Source organism: Anas platyrhynchos, chromosome 4 (genome assembly GCF_047663525.1).
Source record: "Anas platyrhynchos isolate ZD024472 breed Pekin duck chromosome 4, IASCAAS_PekinDuck_T2T, whole genome shotgun sequence".
Taxonomy (NCBI): Eukaryota; Metazoa; Chordata; class Aves; order Anseriformes; family Anatidae; genus Anas; species Anas platyrhynchos.
The window spans coordinates 51,121,793-51,144,819 of NC_092590.1; the positions used below are offsets into that span (position 1 = coordinate 51,121,793).

Here is a 23,027-nt window from a genome sequence, read left to right on the forward strand (position 1 = left end):
TTGTTAACAGAAAAGCATCAGCAAGACACTTGTGGCACTACAAGGTCTATTATAAAGCAAACCTGAACTAGAGATACCAACAGGAGACACAGAATTGATACACCCTTGCTTAGATAATTTTGACTGGGTTATAGTTTAATAAGAATTAAAATGACATAAGTATAATAAACAATTGCACTTTAAAACATTTGAAAAATTAAAAAAGTACACAACAAATACCCCACAATTATACATCTCATAGTTTTTATACATTACTATATGAACATAGAGGTTAATCATATATAACCTTGTCAGAAGAAATGGTATTTCATGTGTTTAAGTTACAAAAAATCGAGACAATATACTACATAGTGGTTTGTTCGGTTCTTAAAACATTTTTGCTGTTTTAAAGTCAGTAGTAATGTTTTGGTGGTTTGTTGTGTTTTTTGTTTTTTTGTTTCTTTTTTTTTTTTCTTACAGATTTCCAACACTTTATCAGTAATGGTTGCAACAAAGATAAAGCAAAGTAACACTTCACTTCATTGGTATTTAGTGCAAATTTTTGTTAATTTAACATGAAATGTCACTGTTAAACATGTACACTTTAGAAATGTTTCCACCAAGTACTGTACAGAATACAGTTTCCATTATTACACTAGATACCTTTATAGTTGAAAACAACTTCTGCTTTGAAGCTTTAGATTAAGACCATCCTTAATGAAAGCTCTTTTTTATGTGCTATAAGTGTATTGTATTGGAAAATTGCATCATCACGTCATGCACAATAGCACCTAATTATGCTATGCTTTTTGGAATACTTCAATCCTGATTTACTTCACCGTCTCTGTATTTCTGCCTGGATTCCTGTCCCAAGAAATAATCCTGAAGATGGGTTTCAGGCAGTCTAGTTCTTGTAATTACAAATAGTGCAGGCTTATAAACTCAGAAAAAAAGTGTAAATCAGACTTAAGCAGCACTAATTCATGGTGCTAGCAGAGCAAAGACACTAATGGGCCCAATTCTTTCTCAGATAAGCTTGCAGAGATTTTTATTTTGAAGATGTTAAGTATTTTTTTCCAAATATTTGAGAACAGTATTGCCCCATCTCTGTACAAAACATTTAAAATACTTATATTAAGAGAAAAAAAGTTACTTTAGAGATTCTGGTTTTAAATATAAAACAGTAAAACTGATGGCTTAAAAGAGACACAAGAAAAAACGTCTTGCTGCTGCACAGCTACTCAATCTAATGCATCCTTTGTGTTTGTGCTGTTGTAACCATGATACTGAACCTTTGTTTTTGCTTTGATAGGAAATAGAGTATTCAGTAATGACTTTGTGGACAAGCCCTTTTTGATTTTTGGAATGGGAGGCTATGGCAGGTTTCATTCTGTTTTCTGCATAATTTAAAGTACTGCTACTCATGCTGCATACAGCAGTTTGGCTAAAATACTTCCATGGAATGTGTGTGAATCTATAATGATGCAACTTATTCTCACGAAAATATCTCCCTTTAAAATGTTTTAGATTTAAAGGTTCCCTTGAGCCTTATCATTACAAGGAGATGTTCAAACTTAAAAACTTCCCTGAAAAACAAACTCGGGAGTGTTACAAATATATTTACTAGAATTACTTTAAAAATGTAGACACAGATATTTCTGTGGGATATTAAGAATAGTAAAATGATGGACTTTTTCCATTTTTGTAATAGGTTGGGAATGAACACTTCTATTTTAGGTACAAAGAAGTAACAAAGAATCTGCCCCAGCAGGTACCCCAGATGGGGGTAAGTAAGCACTTACTTGGGAGAGGTACAAAAACACTTTCTGAAGTCTGCTGGCTGTCTTGGTCAAAGCATGGGAAGTTATCTGAACCACCTAAAGCTGCGCATGAAGTAAGATCAGGAAGAACGCAGAGTTAAAACTTTAGAGATGTCACTGACTGAGCTTTCAGGTTTCAGTTGAATCCAGTCATGCAATCTTATTCCTGTGGGAACTTGATGAGACTAATTCTAGACGTACAGGAGCACAGGAATAGTTTTACTTACTTCAGTTCCAGACAATTGATTTCAAGTTTTAATCTGCAATCGCTGTCTGTATGCATCTTAAACATGGCCAAGCACAGAACCAGTAATGCGCTTAAATGACCTGAATAAACACTGCCTCTGGCTTAGTCAGCCAGGTTGGAAAAGACCCTGCAGGTCACCAAATCCAGCCACCAACCTGACCTGCCAAGTCCCACCAGTAAACTGTGCCCCTTTGGGCCGTGCCCCCACATCTCTTAAATACCTCCAGGGATGAGGACTCCACCAGTGCCCTGGGCAGCCCGTCCCAATGCTTGACCGTCCTCTCTGTGAAGGAAATCTTCCCTAACATCCAATCTAAACCTCCCTGGCACAACGGAGACTGTGTCCTTGTGTCCTTTTGCTTGTCACCTGAGGAAAAAAGACCAACACCTTCCTCACTGCAGCCTCCTTTCAAGTAGTTGTAGAGAATAGAGGCTTCTTTCTGAAAACTTTCTGACTTCTGTTTAACTAGTAATTTTTATAAAGTTGGATGAATTGTTTTGTTTTCCTTGCTAGGAGTGAGAGAATATAGACATAATACGTTAATGCTATGATGAAAGAAATTACCTCAGCATTTGGATGGTCCTTATTTATCGTTTGCGGGTGGAAAAATGTTTCCCAAAGTTCATTAGGTAAGAAGCTTTCAAATAGCAGGTAGAACTGACAGTTCATACAGTTTAACATTTAAGAAAATTTAGGAATAAGAGAAGGGAACATGCATCTTGCATAAATTTTCAACAATGGAGTGTTGAAAAGCTTTTCTGAGATCTCCACTTAACAGCAGAGATCTAAAATTGCAGAACCAAATACTCAGAGAATTTAAGGAGCTTCTTAAGTTCTGCTCCTTCTGATGATACCAGCTAAAATTTACATCCAGTATCTGAGCATTCTTGAATTTTTGAGAGACTGGCTCTGAAATTTGCATGTGACCTCATTTAGCTATTTGTCAAAGCAATGGAATATACGACTTGAGTACACTTTACAGTGAGCTAGAGCAAAATGGTAATCAGTTCAGTTTTCAGTTCTTCAATACATGCATTTTCAGGTTTGTCATGTGTAAAAAGCTGAATAAATAAAAAGAAAGCAATTAATAGGCAGCAATAAGACGTAATTGTATGGTTTACTTTATGATCTGTGGACAGTCACTCCAGGCTTTTGCTTTCCTTTTGGCTAACGCAAGCCAGGCTGGTTCTGTTGACACAGGGTTAGCATCAGGCGTGGAGAATCTCTTGGCCACCTCTTTTGCCAGCGGGTTTGATGGAACAGAATCAGAAATTTCCACTGTTTGTGACAGAGGGGGGAGGGAGAGACAAAACAAACATTATTTAAACCCAGTATTTTGTCACAGTTACAGAGATTTCTTTTCTCTGGAAGATGTTCTGTTTTATCACACTGCTTTCCAACCTTCTAAATCATACTATTTACTATTACTAACTCATTAGTCTCTTATCCATTTCTTTTTAAGCCAAAAATCTTTTTTTGTTAAATGTATTTAGTACAAATTACTTGAAGTTGTGTTCCACTGTCAGGTTTTGAATGTTTTAAAAAGTTGTAAAATTGTATGCATTGCAAAAATATTTTTTTTCTTCTTAGTGTAACTTTAATGATGTATTTTTAACTAACTACTAAATGAACAGTAGCATACTGCTACTAACGTACTGCTGCAGACAGACACTTCGAAAAGCTAGTAATTTTAAAGGTTGTGGTAATCTATGCTATTTTAATGGCTATAGGAGTTCTTGCACGAGATTTATGTGCAAATCGGAAGCACACCAACCTTTTCAAAATTTTTTTAAAGGTCCTTACAGGAGATCTCAGCAACCTTATTCTAAACGTGTTCTAGCCTGGTCTTCTGTTTTAAATGCTCTCCTAATTGTGGGAAACCTAAATCAGTGCTGTCATCCATAGTAAAGAAACGCTGGCTTACATTATACTTGTGCTGTTGGTAATGGCTACCTAACTCCAAATGTAGACAGCATCACATGGGTACCCAGTCACTATTTCCCTTAGAGCCAACAGTCAGGCTTTCACTTTAACATAATTGACAATTCCTCTTGGATTTCCTCATGAAATTCATATCCTAGTGCAGACAGACCTTCCAAGGCTATTTTTTTTCCTGGTCTTTCTTTAATCTAATTTTGGATCATCTATCGTGCTAGAGTTTTCCTGCTAGAGCTGACACCATATTGCAGTACAACGTACCTTACCACTGCATCTTTCCAGGTAGGGCTGCAGTGGAGCCCTGTGGCAGCTTGTGGGAGGAATGCTCTAAGGCTTTTCCAGCTGCCAGCCTCCAAAGGCAGTTTGGGTGCTGGAAGCAAGCTAACAGGTAGCGTGAAAGTTTGGGGCAATCTGTGTAAGATGTTGCAAGCAAAACAAGTTCTCAGGCATATCTGCACGGGCACGCAGCTGCACTGTGGACATGCAGCACCTAAGCCAACTGAATACAGGTTTGCCTGGTGCCCCTTTGTGTCCTGCTTAGAACAGTCTGTGGCATGGGATGGCGCTGCTTTAGCCATTACTGTTAGGAAGCTAAGGAAGCTGTAACCTCACTGCTTTCAGAGTTACATCCCATAATTCTTGGCTCGGAGGGGTACTGGATAGACACAGCTGATACACGTGTATTTAGAATCAGACAATCATCCAGGTTGGAGAAGACCTCTGGGATCATCTGGCCCAACCTTTAACCTGGTACTGAAGTCCACTATTAAACCATGCCACTACGTTCCAAATCTACACGTTTCTTGAAGACACTGAGAGATGTTATTCTTGGCCAACAAGCATCTTTACAAGCATTATTAAGCATGTTTACAGGCAGTGTTGATGCTTAGCTAACAAGTATTAACACTTTACTTCCAAAGCAGCCCCCATTATTTACAGCCTACCCTGTAAAAAGGTTTCTTCATTATTTATCCATAGTCTTCTTCAAAACCTTTTGCCTAGAACTAATGTTGGCTAGAGAAATATTACACAAATCTCACATTTCAACAATCACTCCAAATGCCATGACCTTTGGGGAAGCATTTGTTTTCATGTTTCTGCCTTTTGAATACATAAGGTATGAATATTATTTATGAATATTCACTGTATCCAAGTGACAAGTCCAGTAGTGGGTTCTGGTTCCACCTGTCCAAAGTAGATACTAAATATATCCTAAATTCAAAGTGATAGGCTGTCTTCAATTTAATGTAGTTATTTTTTGTCTTCTTGAATGGCACACGTCCTCATTCCAAATATTCTGGGAGATAATTTCTCCTCTCCAAAGAGAGAGGTGTGAGAACATAACACGCCCTGTTTCCCACACAGGTACACCATTTCTGCTCTGCTCTGACCCTCAGCCTAAAGGCAAATCAGCACTGCACTTGCAATTTGCAGCAAAGCAAATGCCCTTAAATTCACTAGACTCATTCAAAAAATACTTGTTGGGTATGACTTGGGGAGACAGCCTAATTTTTGTTTTGAGTTGTTAACTTGAACTGGGGCAATTCTGAGCAGACATAGTTCTGCAACTTTACTGATCTGGGGAACCTAGCAAAAGCTGATTAAAACAATGTACTTCCAGCGTAACGGCCAGCACACAAGACTGGGCCAAGTTGTATTGCTCCTGCTAAAAGCAAATGCATTCTTAATTCTAGGGGTAATAAGAGAGAGAAAAGTCGTTCACTTTCTCAAGATCATACGTATTGTATTCTACAAGTGCATTATTCTTAGAGGAAATGCAAATCTGTCACTGTACCTGTCACAGAAGTTGGAAGGGTATTAGACTTTTTCAGCTGCTCCCTTCTTTCTAGTCTTGACACAGCAGTCTCAATTTTCTTCTCCCCCTCTTGAGGTGTAGATTTCTGCAGTGTGCTTGTTTTGCTGCTGCTGCTTTTATTATCTGACTGGTTACTCACAGCCGCCTAGAACAGAGAGGAAAAATTGGTAAATTAGGACTGGCCTGTCCTGTAGTGGCTGCCAGTAAGAGATAGCACGCTTGATGCTTTTGGTCATCACCTGTCCCTTCCTTAACCTTTTGGGCAAAGAATCCAAACACTCGGATTCTTCCAAAACTTAGAGTTAGTAAAGCTTGTAAAAGAAGACAGTAAAATTAAATTTGTCATTTCAGTCAAAATATTGAGCAGTTTGACCCAGTCCAACCTGTTACACACAGTACAGAACAGTGTGTGTCTGTGGGCAGCTTCACACCCACCAGTTACGTATGTCTGTACATATCTGTCCATCAGAAATTTGGGTCCCATAACAAACATCAAAATGGGCTTCATTATCCACACAACTTCCCTTTTTACCATCTGTGGTTCCTACATACAGCATCACAGTGATTCTGTGATCACTGCTTGCACAGCGTCAGTGCTGTACTGTAAGGGGAAAATACTGATAGAAAAATACCTACTTAGAGAACAGGAGAGACGCGATACTTGAATTCATTGCCTGCTTTAAGTGTTTGCATGTTTTGTATTACAGTGCATTTCTTTCACTCATCTACATTTTATCCAAGTAATATATGCTAATAAAAATAAATTCAAGCTTACTAATATTCACCTAGTAATGAATCTTCCAGCTGTTATATCCCAAAGCACCGAGGTTCTCTCAAGCTCTGAAGGACAGACTTTCCATACAATTTTTCTGTTGTACGACCTGCATAGGGGTCCTGCTTATGATTGCTATTAACTATCCTCTGATATTAAGACATTAGATTTTGTCACACCATTGCACATTATTTCCTTCTGGAGATTTGCAGAGTGGAACTCTGGACTTTCAGACTACTTTTTACTCACCTTCATCTTGGCTTTTATGACATCTTACAGACTGACCACAACAACAACAAAAAATCCCTTCCACAAAATAAAACCAGGCAGTAGTTGCAATGATCACATCAGTATTTCTAAGGATTGCTTACATTTTCTTTAGCCAGCTTCTCTGCTTGCTTTGCCTCTCTGGCTTGTCTCCTCTCTTCCCTAGTAGCTTGCTGTTCACGAAATCCCTTTTGCTTTTGTAGCGCCAATGTAATCCAAAGTGGTTGTGAAGTTTCAACTTTTTCCATCAATTTAGAGCCATCTAAAGAGTGCCTGCTCTGGAGGACTGGTTTTTCTGCAAGAAAACATGAAGAGAACTGGTTGAGTAATGCACATCCCTTGCTCAAGCAAATTAGTACAACTTACCCACCGTGTCCAACTCCGCAGCTAAGCTTATTGATTTCTGTGCCATGCACAGACCTTCATGAACTGTATGGCAAAACCTGAAACTGTTTGAATGCCTCAAGAATAAGACCCAATTCAGCATTCTCATACAGCAGTACAAATCTATCTTTTTGTTGTTAGAAAGCCTGTCCACTAGAATTCTAGCCTAATTTACTACATATACTTCTCCACTACCTAGGAGACATTTAAGTGAAAGTAAGTGATACATATTCAATGATTGTTTGTACCTTTGAGGGAAGGAAAGGGGTGCAGCCACTAGATACTGCAGCTTCCTGGTCTTCCAGCCACATTTAAGGGAACAGTGTCCAAACTCAGCTAATAAAGGGTGCTGAAAATTAATTGTAACTGCAGTCCCTCTTAAAAAGTTTTTGTTTGTTTGTTTGTTTTTAATTACCACTTGAGCATTGGTTGTTTTCTCATTCAGTGCAATGACACAAGAGCAATAAAAGGTGGATGTAACCTTCTCTAACAGTTGGTGCCTTTGGCTACTCCCAGAAAGAAATCAGACTTTATTTGAGTAGTTATTTGAGAAGTCTCATTTGAGCTAGCAACCAAACCACCTATAATCTGATCTTACAAACCTTTAAATATCTGTACTGATGTTTGCAAGTTGTATTTGAGGCTAAAAGCATCTCTGACAACAAGCTAGAGACTTTCTGTATCTTGAACAACATTGGGGCTTGCAGCCAGCATAGAGCTGTGAGGGGCAGGGAGCAGCACTGTGGGTGTAAGGGTTCCTGCAGAGCACAGAAAACCCTCAGCACCAGTCCCCACTCTCCCAGGGTGGCAGCGATGCCTCCAACTATTTCCATAAATCCTCATTTAAAAGTGAAAGGGAAAAGGGTATTCGTGCTCACAGACTGTGAAAATATGTAGTGGTTCTGCTGAGATACGACTTTAGAAGTGCCCTGATGCTTACAGAAACCAAGAATGAAAAAAAAAAAGGGGGGGGGGGATTTCCCAAATAAACGCTCTGTGAGTGCCCTTATGCTGACAGGGGGCTTTTTCCATTTGTACAGAAAGCTATTTCAGGACACAGGCACTTTCAGCCTTCCTCTGAAGAGCGACTATGACTACTCAGATTGCTTCTACTACTGCAGAGTGCTTCTGAAATGCAGGTTTGTGCCCACATATAGGTATGTAGAGAATTTGCCCAGGGCAGGCACCATAAGGGCAACTGCATCTTATTTTCTTTGTAAGTTAGATACCGTTCCCCTAAAAATATACACGACATGATGTGAATTGTAAGAATGACTCCCTCTGCTCCGATGATGCCATTACACATGGAACACGAAGTCCATCATTTGACTAACTCAGAAAACACACGTGCTTCACTTACCTCCTAGAAATTAATTTACTTTAGCAGGTCACACTGGCCACATTGATTTTGTGTGTATCCAAATCAAACTGCGGGAATGGGAAGTCTCCCTCAGACAACCCTAAGCAAAGCAGTGGCACTCCACAAATAACATGCCAGGCTACAATTATAGCTTAAGACCAGTTTTCTTCCTGTATCATAACTACGGTATCTCATTTTATAAACGTAGACAATAGCTAAATGAGTTTTTCGAAGTACGTACCTTTCTTCAGCGGCTCAGGCTTTTTGTCGTTCTTCTCTCTCCAGGGAATGCTTAGAGATGGGAAAAATGACTTCTTTTCTCTGACTTCTTCCTCTTCGTTTTTGTTCTCACTCAGTGCTGCGGGGGGCACCGCTCTGTCTTCTCTCCTCCAGCTGCCGTCCGATTCAGCTTTAACAAACCTCTGCCCTAGCGTGTCAGCCAGGTTCGAGCGGTTCATTTTCAAGAGAGGAGAGGACGGTGGCGTCTGGCTGGCAGGCTTTGGGGCTAGCGCAGGCTTCTGCGGGGCCAGTGATTTGCACGCTGGTTTCTCGTGAGGAGGTAAAGAGCCCTGGCTGGGGGCTGGCAGTGGTGTGCCCGCGGGCTGTGAGAGCTCTACCACAGTAACTGCAGAGTCTTTGGAGTCTTTTAAATTCCCACGGACATTCGCTCTTCCCGTGCCAGGGGATGTGCTCTCCTGTGGAGCAAAAACAGTGGTATCCTTCTCACCTTCTGTCGTAACCAGAGGGTCAGGCACACCATCAAAGCTATCTCCTGCACTGTATCTTTTCTTCTTCCTTTGCTCTGCCTGTTGATCATAATGGAAACGTAAAGAATAGTTTGTCCTCCGTAACTTTATCCCAAAAGGAGAAACGTTTTCTTCTCCGTTTGGTGCTGGCTTATCAGTTTTTTTGCTGCTGGTACCCTGCTGATTTTCCAGCGCACCTGGAGGTTCTGGCTGGGGTAATTCTTTACCTGGAGGATGAGGAAAGCTTGGAACCAGGAAAGATGGAAGATCTTTTGCAAACTTACAGCCTTCTGTGTTGTCTGTAATTTCACTGCGGGTTTCCAGTTTCTCTTTAGCCGTTTCAGCTAAGCTGTCCTTCAAAGCAGGCGCCACCTCCCCAGCCAGGTCAGCAGCTGAGCCCGTGGTTCTTCCCACAGCCACTGCTTCACTGCCCTTCGCTGCACTCACGTTCTCAGTGTCCAAATTGTTTTTTGAAGCTTCTGAAAACTTCTGCCACGCTGGTGTTATTGAGAACTTTGCATTTGCAGACAGGGTTTTCCTCAAGTTACCATGGGGAGCACCTCGCCCTCGGGGCGTCCAGTCGTCGCTGTGCCTGCAGCCGCTCACTCTGTCCTTCTCGTTGTATTTGCTGTTTTCTTTGTTCTTTAGGATTCTGGAGCGGATGGAGGCCCACTCAGCCAGCGTGGCTTGGTCCAGCGTCTCTTGTGCATATTTCATTTTACTGTTGGCAGGTTTGGTACCTGGCTTTTTTTCCTGGGCCTTCTCTGGTGAAGGAATATCCACGTTTTTTCTGTCCTCTGTCAAGCCCAGTAAGGACTTACAAGCCGTGTCCTTTATCTGGTTCAGGTTAACCGCGGTGCCACACAGCTGCGCTCCAGTAACCAGAATAGCTGTGTGGGGCACACACACAGACGAGGGCAGTGTGGGGGAGCTCTTGCTGGAGGTGTGCACCCTGCAGTCTTTGAGGGAAGGAGAAGCGAGCCCTGCTCCCTTGACAGGCATGACTGGACTCAGATTTACTTTCTGAAATATGATCTGTTTATCTCCAGAAGACACCTGGAACGTGAAGGGTCTGGATGCAGTTTGTCTTTCGTCTACTTCCTGCCACCTGAGTTCTTCCCCTATTCGCTTTTGTTCCTGAGCATCGACTTCTCTCTTCAACTTCTGGGCTAGGATTTCTTCTGCTGTTTTATTCCCTTTTTCTGTCTGTTTCAGTTTTGGGGGTCTTGGTCTTTCTTGGAGCTTGTCCTCCACCGGATGCCTGTCAGCCCCTCCAGAACGCAGCTGATCCTTGTCCTGTTGCTGCTCCAAGGATTTTTCTTGTTGCTTTTGCTGAAGATATTTTCCATCCGGTTCTGTCTTCTGCTCCTGCAGCTTGCTCCATTCTTGTTCATTTTGGTCCTTTTGCTGCTTCAGTTCATCTTGTTGCATAATATCTGTACTTTCCAAGTGCATTTGTTTTGTGAGCTTATGTTTTCTCTGCTCTTCCCGCTTCTGTTTCTTCTCCAGTAATTGCTGGGGTTGTTCTTCCTCTGTCTTTTCTCCTTTCTCCTTCAAGTGCTGCCTTTGTTCCTCTTGTTTCTTTTGTTGCTTGAGGCTCTCAAGTTCCTTCTCCTGCTTCAGTTTTATTTCAGCTTCTTGAAGTTCTTTCTCTTCTAGCTCTTGTCTCTCTTTTTCTTCCTTCTTTTGTTCCTTGAGTTCTTTTTGTTCCTCCAGCTGATTTCTTTCCTCTTGCTCTTGACACTGTATTTCAGTCTCATGTTGCCTTTGTGCTTCCAGTTCCAGCTCTAGCCTCTTCTGCTCCTCCAGCTCTTGTCTCTGTTGCTCCTTCAGCTCCTTGTGCCTCTGCTCTTCCCATTCCTGGTGCTCCTGCTCCTCTAGCTCTTGCCTCTTCTGCTCCTCCTGTTCCTGGAACTTCTGCTCCTCTAGGTCTTGGCTCTTCTCCTCCTGTTCCTGGTATTTCCATTCCTCCAGCTCTCGTCTCTTTTGCTCCTCCTGTTCCTGGTGTTTGTGCTCCTCCAGCTCCTGTGGCTGTTGCTCATCCCATTCCCTGTGCTTCTGTTCCTCCAGGTCCCGTCTCTGTTGCTCGTCCCATTCCCTGTGCTTCTGCTGCTCCACCTCTTGTCTCTGTTGCTCTTCCAGCTCCTTCTGCCTCTGCTCCTCCAGCTCTTGCCTCTTTTCTGCCTCCAGCAGTCTTCTCTCCTCTTCCTGGCATGCTTGCTCCTCTGTTTTCAAAGATGTCTCTCCTTTAAGGAGATTCTGCCTGCTCTCCTCTTCATGATCCCTCCTCTCCTGCTCTTTTTGGATCTGCTCACGCTCTTGGCACCTTTGTTCTTCCATTTCTCTTTGTTCTTCCATTTCCCTTTGTTCATCCATTTCCACAATCTGCCTTATCCTTTCGGCCTCAAGGATGCCCCAGTGATCAATTCTTTTCTCCTCTGCCAGTGGAAGCTGCTTTGGCTCATCTCTGCTCTGGATTAGCTTGTCTGCTGTGAAGTGGCCGTTGTAACCTGGGTATCTGTCTGCAAACAGCTCAGTTTCTAGATCCTCTGGCTCAAATTCTGTTATTGTTAAACTTTGTGATCCCTGAAATGGGAGACAAGCATGGAGTTACTTGATATTGCCTACTTGTTGGCTTGTTACTTACAGCGAAAAAACTATCACTTGCAAATGCAAAATTACTTTTTTTTTCTTTAAAAACAACGATTCGCATCCAGAGCCAACACACTGCAGTTTATGGTTACCATCACCGTATATTCCCTGCCTCTCACCCGTACAGGTGATAGCCCTTATAAAGAAGAAAACATCCCTACAGTGGTAACAGTGTAATGCTAAATATTCAGTCACCCTTTGGTTACATGAGTTAATCCAGATTAAGACCTGGCATTTCAAATTTACAGTGGCCTGAGGAATAGAGAAAATGTGTTTTGTATCCCTCTTTTGTTACTTGGAGCTCCATTCTTAGAGCTTGCAATAATTAGCACCAGCCTAAGGGCAGTTGTTTTGCCAGCTTTTTGGTAGTAAATCTACATGTTAGCTGAGACAGAAGCTGTTACCCGCATGAAAGAGCTCTGCACTGCAATCCAGGAAAGGACTCTGCTCAGGGAAACAGCATGTGGTTGCTTTTCACAAATCCTGAGCCAGGATACCTTCACAGGCAGCCAAACCTCCAGTTCTACTGCCAGGCCACTGACAAAACCCAGAGCTCCCTCGCAAAGCCGCGCTGTCCAGCACGTGCAATGCCTGCAGCACAACGAGGGCAGACCTGCACAGCCTGCTCCTTGTCTCTGCAGCGACATGGTCTGAGATGAGCTGCACCTGAACAGTGCTGCCCAGCACTTCACATGAGGGAAAGAGCAGAGGTAATGCCCTGTCCAGCTATCGTTTGTCATCATTTGGCTCCAGTTAAACAGAACCACTCTGTATAAAAAAGGCTTGTATTTAATTTCTTCATCAAAAAAGTGACATTGCAGTACAATGGTGGGGAAGTGGGCTCTCCTGTATGCTGTAGCACTTCAACAGTCCCATTTACAAACGCTGGTAAGATGTCAAGATAAAAACCATGCAGTAAGCACATGGAGCTAGGACTTGATAATTCACTTTAAAAACTACTGAAAGAGCTGTTACTCAAGTCTTGGTCTTTCATGTAAGACAATGATACCACCACTCTCACAATCCGTGCCATTTTAAGAAAAGCTATTTATTTTCCCCCCAATTTGTACTACCTGATCGCCTATACAAGAGCAGCATTAACAGTGGCAGATATCCTTCAGACCATTAAGACTTGTTTTTTTTTTTTTTTTTTAAATAAATAAAATAGAATAGCAAGAATCAGAAAACTCTAGTTGAAATACCTCAGATTTAAGTAGCATTTGTTTCAACTACATATATTAGCTATTACTATAGCTATCATATTAGCTAGCATCCAGGTCTGAGGCCCCCAGCACAAGAAGGACAAGGACCTGTTGGAGCGGGTCCAGAGGAGGGCCATGAGGATGATCTGGGCTGGAGCACCTCTCCTGTGAAGACAGGCTGAGAGAGCTGGGGATGTTCAAATTCTTCACTCAGAGTGTGGTGAGGCACTGGCACAGGCTGCCTAGAGGAGCTGTGGGTGCCCCTTCCCTGGAGGTGCTCAAGGCCGGGTCAGATGGGGCAGCCTGGTCTGGTGGGAGGTGTCCCTGCCCATGGCAGGGGCTGGAACTGGGTGGAACTTAAAAGGCCCCTTCCACCCCAAGCCGTTCTATGGTTCTGTGATTAAAGCTTTTTTGCATCATCTGGCCAGGTAGGGTTTTATCTTTATGTCTTTATCTTGATTTCAAGACAAAAAAAACATTTTGTTTTGCCCTGGAGACACAAGATTTGTCCAAGAAGCTTCAGTAACTCTCTAACGGTATTAATTACATGTTGAGGCAGTCTTCTCTCTATTGGTACTCCTAGCGCACTCATTTGTGGTTACCCAGCTTAACAAGTACCCCCTCATTATTTCACCAGTGGTTCAATACCTTTGTTAATCTCTTGTGCTTTCTTGACATCCTTTGCTTTTTTGGCTTTACTGACAGCTTGTGTTTAGCTGCACTGTTGTCTAGACGAGCAACAGCCTGGGGAACTGCATCCAGATTGATTGTTTCAATCGTGCCAGAACAGGAGAATTGTCTTTTTGGCCGAGATGGTCTGACTGGAGTGACCTGTCCATATCACAAAGACAAGAAGCTTTTATTAAACTATTTGTTCCATTTAAAAATATTCATACAGCAAACAAACCAAAACACACAAAAACAACAACAGCAGAACAAAAAACAATCCCCGCAAAACTTTGCAGTTTTGAATTCAAAGCAATTATTAGTTTATAAACTAGTTTATAAGTATAAATAGTTTATTTCAAACCCTGTTTTTCCACTACGGAAATTAAGAACTTCATCCAGCTGTAACATTTTCCTTTTCCCAGTACCATACATTTGCGTAATTTTCATTTAAAAATGACTTGGAATGTTCTAACTTTGTTCACAATTTAGTTCCACGCAGAAGCTGTTGGAAATGGGAGGGGCAGAGGCAGTTTTCAACAACATCCCTTAGAACATTTTAAAGTTTGCTTATTGAAAAATATGTGCATCTTTAAATCATTTAGATGATAGACTTTAGGCAAGAATAAATGAGAATGACTTAGATAAGCATTAGAACAGTGACACAGCTGTACTGTTTGCATGGGAGCTGAGTGAGATATTGGGTCTCAGACCAGCCCAGTGCCTCCAGAAAAGCTTCCTGCCACACGGGGAGTTGTCCAAGCTAGCACCAAAGTACTGGAAAAAAAAGAAAAAAAGGAAAAAAAAAATAGAAAAAAAGAATACTGGCTTTGGTGCTTTTCCTCTTGTGTTTCAAATATTTAGGTTCAGAAACTGCAAATACAAACAAAGTGATTTTGTGAGACAACTTGTGTGAATAGAGTGGAGCTGTATGTCTAGACCTGTGAGAGTGCCCATAATCACAGCCTCTCCTGTAAATCACTGACCTATCATCCCAAGACTGGTATTTGGCGCAACCCCAGTGGAAAAAGAACACACACACAAAAAAAAAAAATAAAGGAGAAAACATCTGTAAGGGAAGAGTCCCATACATTGTTTTCCAGACAGCTCTGCAGTCTTCCGAGGTTAAACATATGCTAATGAGGGAACCAATTACTTAAGAGCTGATGGAACATTTTGCATACAGTTATTGAATTACGCGTAGACATAACAAAGTAGTAGAAGTACTTAGGAAAATTGTGTCTCTGTGATTAATGCATCAAATGCAGGAATGCTGCAGGACTGGCAGAGGCTGAGTTCTGCCATCAGCTCTCAGTGTAGAAGCAAATTTCTCAGTCTCAGTGAGCGCTTATTTACAAAGTCTTGGATGGTCAAGAAACAAAGAAATGTGAATTGAAGCAAAAACTAATTGTCAGGCTTCTAGTAACTAAAACCGGCAAAGTAACTGAGTGCAAACAGAGTATAAAAGTTTTGGTACCTTTTCTTCCACTTCACGTCCTGCTCCGGGCAAATTCATTTTTCTCAACAAATCTGGAGCCTCAGTTGACTAGAAAACAAGAAGATTACCACAGCTAGATTATAAAACATACAGGATCTAATAAATATGGGTGGAAGGACTTGTGAAATCAGACAAGTTAAAGTAGGCATTTATTTTTTTCATGTTGTGTCACTGCAGGATTGATAGATAAATAATTCTTGTTTCCAGACATGTTTTTCTCTTTGTTGCTCCTTCGATCACTGCTGTCTATAAGAAGCAGTCACTGCTGCTACATACTACAAAGGGCAAAATTCCTTAAGGAGATAACTAGGCTCAAAATCAAAAGGAAGAGCACAGCTTTGCAGGATTTCAGGCAGCTCATACTACCTTTGTTTTCTCCTGAGCTAGGCCTAACCACAGCTACAAACCTGGTCCCTCCCCTGTGAAGCATTACCTCTGCTGCAATGAGCTGCAGCCCAAGACTCCTGACTCCTCACAAAGCACATGAGCCCCGCAGCAACCCAAGCCTGTTGGCCACTAGGACTCCTTAGCTATCGTCCCCCTTGAAGCCATCTCACACAAGGAGATTTTAAGGCACAGGGGCTGAAGCAGCATTCGTTGTATCCAGAAACATCTCTTTACTCATAACAGTGTTAGTTCATAACCTAGTGAATGCTGGCACCCCGTTGCACCAGGTGCACATGAAAAAGTACAGCCCGTCCTTCTAAACAGGTTATTAGCACAAAGTATAAAGAACCAGCTTGACAAATACCCATTAAATGAAACCTAGAACTCCTGCTGGCGATCCAGCTTGCTGAGGAAAACCAGCAGTCACAAGGCAGCAGAGGACACGAAATAGCACAGTGCTTCGTGGGCCCAGCCACCAGCTCCTGCCAGAAGCCACCCCGTGCCCCCAGCCCATGCAGACGAACATGGAGCTGTTACACGGCCAGCAGCAGAGAGGAGCAGGAACCAAGCAAGCTGCCATGCGCCAGGAAAGCTCCGATAGAGCAGGTAATGAGCAGTGCACATTAAGAGAAAGGCAAAGTGCTGAGTGCTCTTGCATTTCAGCACTGATTTGTTGGGATCTGCCTGGGCACTTTGAGCTGCAATCTCCTTGTCAAAGGGACGTTTACTCCTGCAGTATTCAGAAAAAGGAATTGTGCAAGGTAGCACTAATCCTGTTTTCAAAACACAGCGTTTGAAAGAGCAACTGGTAAGGACTGAATCTCTCCCTCCTTAATACCCAGGGGTAATCCATGATTCAGTGACTGAATTACTTCTGCTTTCAAGCTGGAGGTCTGTGGTGTGCCGGGTGCTGAGGGGAGCTATGCTGCCCCTTGAAGGCCAATGAAGAGTTTTGGCCACCTCAGCCATAAATCTCCCTTCTGTAGCTTTGGCATGAGCTGCAGAGGACACTTGCTATTGTTACATTTCCTGCAGTCAGAGCTAGCCCTAGTGACCTAGTGCTCACGCCTTGGTCGCCCTCCAGCATCAGATGTGTGCATGTCCACAGTGGGGGTGCTGTGTGCCTCCCCCAGGGGAACCCAGGCACAAAGGCAGCCTCCTTGTGGCAGGGAAATGGATGTCCCTCGTGTTCGTGTCACCCACTGCAACTTCACACGGAGCCAGTCTCGCCTTAGAGGATTTCCAGACAGCTCCCATCACTCGCTGTGCTTCCTCACTGTCAAAACAAGCCCCTTCTAGTTACCTCAATGCCTCCAGTTCCTGTATCAAAGTCTCTATGAAGAATTAGGACAATTATTTGAATGGCACTGGACATTGGGCTTATGGACTGTTCTCAGAATGGTTCTCCACCTGCCTTCATCTCCTGTCTGTGAGGAATATGGATATTTACCCCAAGACCAAGGGTTTTATGGATCTCATTTTGGATTTTAATTTTTGCCATAGTTGCTGTGCACAGCTTTCTATGCAGGCAAAGCCATATGTCAAGATATTTTCTGTCTTAGAAAAAATCCGGTCCTGTAGCTACGCTGCGAGCAATGCCTGTTTTGCCGAGGAGCAGAGCAGACATTCAAATTGGTGACGCTGTGGGACCTGGCTCGGGATGCCAAGAGCACACGCTTCGCACCAGTCCCAGCAGCACAAGCTGAGAGATGCCACCCACATACAGCAGCCCGCTGAGCCCGGCGATGCCTCACTGGAGACATCTGTTACTCCCCAGTGAACTCCCCTGCTGTAGTACCACTGTAATGCCACAAACATGTTGATTTGAAGTGCTTACTTTATTACCACTCTCTGAGAGCACTGTGTCCTGCTGAGTGTCAGTCTCCATGGGGCTACCGAGCAATACGTCCTCTTCTACACTAGCACTTGCCTCCCCCATTGTCCTCCCAGAAATTGTCATTTGTGGAGGCTGCCCAAATTTTATATTCTTGGCCAACTGTTGCTGAAAAACAAAAAGAGGGAAAAAAAAAAAAAGGGTATTTATATTATGAGCAAAACAAGTCAAGTCTAACATGTGCCTGTTCTCCACATGGAAGCTGCACAGAAATCAGGACAACAACAACAAAAACCAACTCGAGGCTCACGCTGCTGCAACACGACAGCCATCCCATCTTCATTCTCCCCACAAAGTGACCAAGGTCAGGAATTCACTGCATCAGTTCTCACTTTGGGTGATCAGCTTGAGCTCTCATCAGTGCTGCCAGCTTTTGCAAAATTATTGTGAATTTTGCAACATTCCTTCTGGTTTCTTAATCTGTGTCCTAGATTAAGGCTTTGATTATAAAAGCTAATTACCAAGCCTTACTTCTTAAAGAAATGATAACATCATGATCCACATGTACCCTGAGAAGTTAAAACTGCCCCAAAAAGCAGCTTCTTTCTCCTCCAACCCCCAAGCCCTGTATGCCATGCAACTGTAGTTTTTAAAGATATCCTAACTGTGAGGACCACTTTTAAGTTTTAATACCTTAAGGATCTGGCATAACTCTGTGCTAGAGGAGGCAAATTCTCAAAGGAGAGAAAACTGGGCTTTTTTTAGATGCTTGCTCTCCAGGAACAGTGCACAGACTCATGTAAGTTCATGCTCATATGCACTGCCCCATCACCAACCTTTACACGAGAAAAGTTTATGCACAGAAGATACAGTAAACCAAAAGATAAAGGAGCTTTCCCATCATTTACTTTGTTTTGAAGTGATCTTCTCTCTAGGGTTACAAGAAAGCACTCTTGAACTATATCAAGGATAAGGCATGTAAAACAAGTAGCAGTTATCATCTATCCTCTGGTGGGATGAATTGGGGAAGTTGCAGCTCTGGCTACAGCAGACACATGTACCATACAGTCTTTGAAAGCAAAGTTTTTAGTAACAGTGAAGAATTTCTCTTGAAGAAAGAACAAATAGGCATAAGGCACATTTAATGACAGATTTTCTTCCTGAAATATTTCAGCAAAATGTTTTCAGTTAGGAAGGAAGGGAGCAGGTAGTTATTTTCCTGCCTTACCATCTTTTAAAGACAGAAAATTCTCCAGAGACCTCCCATCTCTGGCTTTCATTACTGCAAACAGCTCAGTGGTGCTCATTTCAACTTGCAACCTGTATTCAGTGTGAACATCAGGTACCTGCATGGACCCCTGATACAAGTTTGACTGAGAAATATGAAAGATTAGAGTAGGTATCACAAAAAACAAGGGCATATCTTATTCCCATACCACAGAATCATCAACATGGCTCAGGTGAACAGCTGCCAAGGGAAGACACCCTTTAACAGCAGCAGGTAGACCTCTAGAAGGATCCAGGTCAGATCAGTCTTTCTTCCATTATTGCTCTGTGAGCTTAAGTTTACCCATACTAACCGCAAAACATTACCTTAGTATTTTGATACAGAAACCTGGTAAAATGCACACTGAGGCTCCTCTGAATCAGGTTATTGAATCAGAACAGTCTATGCCCTTTTGAATTTTGATGGAAAATAATTAAACTCCTCTAGCACAGCATTCTGAAACAGTGGGCAGTTTTGAATGGCAGAGGTTTATTCCAACCTAGATTATTGCCAGCGCACCCATCGTCTAACAGCAAGGGTTTCACAAAATCCTTCAAGGTTTTTGTTATAAATGCAGCTCTCTGACTTGAAGTCTTACAGGTTTCCACTGTGCAAATAGGAGCTGGAGGGAGCAAACGCCTGTGTTCAGTAGTGTGAAGGCTGCGACTGTGCTCTGATCCTGCAGCTCCTCTGACACCAGCAGAAACCAGCTCCTGAACAGATTCTTAATTTGACAATGTACTGTATTAATTGAGGCTGCTCTTTGCTTCATCTCAAAGTCATATTCCTAGACAGGAAAAATGCTGTAAAGATGTACATTGGGTTTTAAATGCTGTTTTCCTGTTATTTCTAGGAAATATCATATTGCCAATATTTCTGGACTGTATGCAGTTATTTAAATTATTTTGAAGTTTAAAGATTCATTTGCTCAGACTTGCATAAATCAGTTTCAAGACTGAAAAAAAAAAAGAGTAGCCCTCGCATTCCTTATGGACAGAAGGCTCTTTTTTTGCATTTATTTACTGACTTTGTAGAGAAAAAAAAAAAAGAATAAACTCAATTAATAGTTTTCCATTGGCCAATTGCTTTCAGTATACTGCAATCTCCAAATCTGATGCTGAGTCCTGAATGTCTAAATCTCAAGCAGTTTGTTACCACTAAGCAAATTTATTCTGATTGCTTTCAAAGAATGACACAAAATGTACTCCTCATTATTTTTGAAAATGTGTTTGTAATGTAACTGTGGTGCAATTATCCTCTCAAATCTGTACACATACATTCTCTACCTGGTCAATTATAAAAACCCTGAACTGCATCGTCCTTGAAAGAAAAGAAAAAACACACAAATTTTACTTGAAAGAATAAACACAAATAGTGCAATCCAGAGATGGAGAGATGCATATATTTAGGCTTCAAAGCCATTGAGAAGAGACCACGTTCCCTGAAAAGAAGGGAGTTGGAGTTGTGTTCCTGGACACAGAAGAACTCTAAATCCTTCCTTTCTTGAGAACTCCCTCTGCTGAGGGCAAGTGTGTGCCTGAGGAGGATTATTTGCAACTCAGTCAGTGTCAGTTGCAGGCGTGACATTTCGTTCTACCATTGTGCAATCACGCACAAGATGCCTAAACACTCCTTGGGAACATCCACAGAGGCATACAGGTCTCAGTTAAACCTACCTGGTCTCTTCTGGTCTGTGCAAAAGGCAGCCAGGAATCACCATCCTGTTCCCTGGTCTCATTGTCAGTCAGGAACAGAAGGCAAGAGACGAACACCTCCTCTCTGTACCTTCCCCTTCAGTCCTACCAGCCCCAAGGCCGATAGGTATTTCCACAGGACCGTTCTCAGTGCAGCTGCCACGCATGACCACAAAATGGGCTGGTGGGACCATGCACACGCATATGAGAGCTTCTGAACTGGATCATCAAACTGCCCCAGCACAGGCTCGCCTCATCCCCACGATTTCTGAGATTGAGGTGAGGAGCAGGGCTGCACACAGGAAGTCGCCACTGCCACCAGCTCGTGCCTGCAGGATAGGAAACCCCCAGCTGGGGCTGCTGGCCCCTGGACGCCTCCCCACTGGGCAGAGCTGCCACGATGGGTGAGAATAGACCAGCATGTAGCAAAGCCACAGCCCTGGGGTTAGGGCCTCACTGCTCTAAGATACTCACTGCTGCAGCTGTAAATAATGTATTCATCTAATAAAGGCAAAGAAATCCTGGGAATTTAGAAAAAAAAAATTAAACATTCGCACTCATCCCATTTAAAAAATCTTTGGTAACTGGACCATGACACAGCCCCACTTATTTCATGCCAAATAATTTGCTAGAACATGGCAATTTAACTGACTTCTTTACACCAGCTTAACGTTAATGACTTCAGAAATAAAATTCCCAAGTGAAATTGCTCTGCATTACTTGGTGCCTGCAGAGAATTAAAAAGCTTCAACTTTCAAAGCACTCTTTGTGTTTGCATAGGAAATGCCACAGAACAAACCTTCCATATTAACCGGCAGCGAGCCCAGATTGGGCTGTGCATCTCCTCTTTCACTCGGATTTGGCTCCTCTTCTGTGTACATGCCTGCCTGCATGCGTGTTGGAGTCAGCCCCCCAAAACCACATCGTGCTTGTTAAGGCTCTGTGCCTGGGGAGACTCCAAAAACAGATCCTGAGAGCTACCTACTTTCTCTGTTCTGTTTAAAATCCATAAACCATTTTAACTGGTTCTATTTGAACAATTCTTAGAAGTGCTGATGATATTTTGCCTTCAGCTCAAATACCTGTTCTTCATGTCTGTCTGCAATGCCCACAGATATAAATAAGTTACGGTTTGTAGCTATATGCTATTGTGAAATCATGAGTTCATCAATAGTACCTGTCTGAGGAACAGTCCCAACACTGAGATACCTCTTGGCCCTCTACAGTCTCTCACAGCAACCCCAAAAATCAAATGACTCAGGAACAGGGTGAGCCCATACAAAGATTTCTCCTAAAAACGCTCCAATGATTTGTGGCATCCGAGCGCCTCTGGGTCAGTAGTAATTTGGGAACTTCTATGAATGTGTTGTTGCTTTTTGAGCTTCTATAAATATTTCACCAACAGCGCTGCATGACAATGAGCTGTACAGTCCAGCTATGCATAAAGAAAGATTTGTTTTGGGTTGGAAATGGGACTAGCTTCAACTGATGCTCCTATGTTCTCACACTGCGACAGACTGAGTACTTGTCCTCTATTCACTTCCCAACTCCATTCATGAATTCATGCATCTCCATCATATTCTCTCCCTTGTCATTTCTCTTCTAGGCTGCAGAAACACTTTACCTAATTGTTCATTTTATGGAAATGAGCCCACCTCTTTATCCACACAAGAACATCTGCAGCACATCTGAACAGGCAAAACACCCTACAAAAGCTTTTTTTAATTTATTTTTTTTAAGAGAAAATAAAATGGAAAGCACCAAGTTATTTTGGTATACTGGGAGACTATAGAAAGTAATGAAAGAAATGTATATAGAAAGAAATGGCAGAGGATCTGCTGAGATCCTATGTATTTGCAGCAAATCCAGATGTAAATGAGTATTTCAGTATGAAGTAGCAATGGATCACTTATAGATGTGTGTGTGTGTTAAGAGCAAGTCCTTCTGGGGAAGCCTGAAGACACTTAGAGGATCTGTGGTATTCATCACCTGAGTCTCCCCTGGCAGTGCACCAGAACTACGCGGCTGCAGGAAAGTGGGAGAGGGACTGTGCCAGGGAGTGAGTGATGGGACAAGGGGTAGTGGCTTCAGACTAAAAGAGGGAAGGGTTACATTAGGTATGAGGAAGCAATTCTTCACCCAGAGGGTGGTGAGGCCCAGGTGCAGGCTGCCCAGAGGAGCTGTGGGTGCCCCATCCCTGGCAAGGTTCAAGGCCAGGCTGGATGGGGCTTTGGGCAACCTGGGCTGGTGGGAGGTGTCCCTGCCCATGGCAGGGGGTTGGAACTGGGTGGGCTTTAAGGTCCCTTCCAACCCAAACTATGTGATTCTGTGATCCTAAAAGCAAAGCAGATAAAAGGAAAATAGAAGCTAATTTTCCACATAATAATTTGTAATATAAGAAAAAGGAGGTGTGCCTCAGAAATAGAAGAATTATTAGGAAAAGGTGATAAATTCAGTTTATGAAGTGAAAACAATTGTCAAATTTGAAGAAAATAAC

General features: G+C 42.5%; 1 protein-coding gene across 6 annotated transcripts in view; it reads right to left on the minus strand.

The window, feature by feature from the left end:
- Window positions 1–114: 114 nt before the first annotated feature.
- The window catches only part of CRACD (capping protein inhibiting regulator of actin dynamics), a 122,768-nt gene continuing 99,855 nt past the window's right edge, over window positions 115–23,027 (minus strand). For 5 of the 6 annotated variants that reach the window (XM_072037589.1, XM_072037592.1, XM_021267653.4 and 2 more), the window contains 7 exons: window positions 17,573–17,737; window positions 15,328–15,396; window positions 13,833–14,015; window positions 8,826–11,916; window positions 6,945–7,135; window positions 5,781–5,946; window positions 115–3,325 (listed from right to left, as the gene is read on the minus strand). In XM_072037589.1, coding sequence (XP_071893690.1) covers window positions 3,165–3,325; window positions 5,781–5,946; window positions 6,945–7,135; window positions 8,826–11,916; window positions 13,833–14,015; window positions 15,328–15,396; window positions 17,573–17,737 — 4,026 coding nt within the window. In that variant the 3' untranslated portion in view covers window positions 115–3,164. The remainder of the gene's footprint in view (window positions 3,326–5,780; window positions 5,947–6,944; window positions 7,136–8,825; window positions 11,917–13,832; window positions 14,016–15,327; window positions 15,397–17,572; window positions 17,738–23,027) is intronic. The other variant, XM_072037591.1, reaches the window with a different exon arrangement.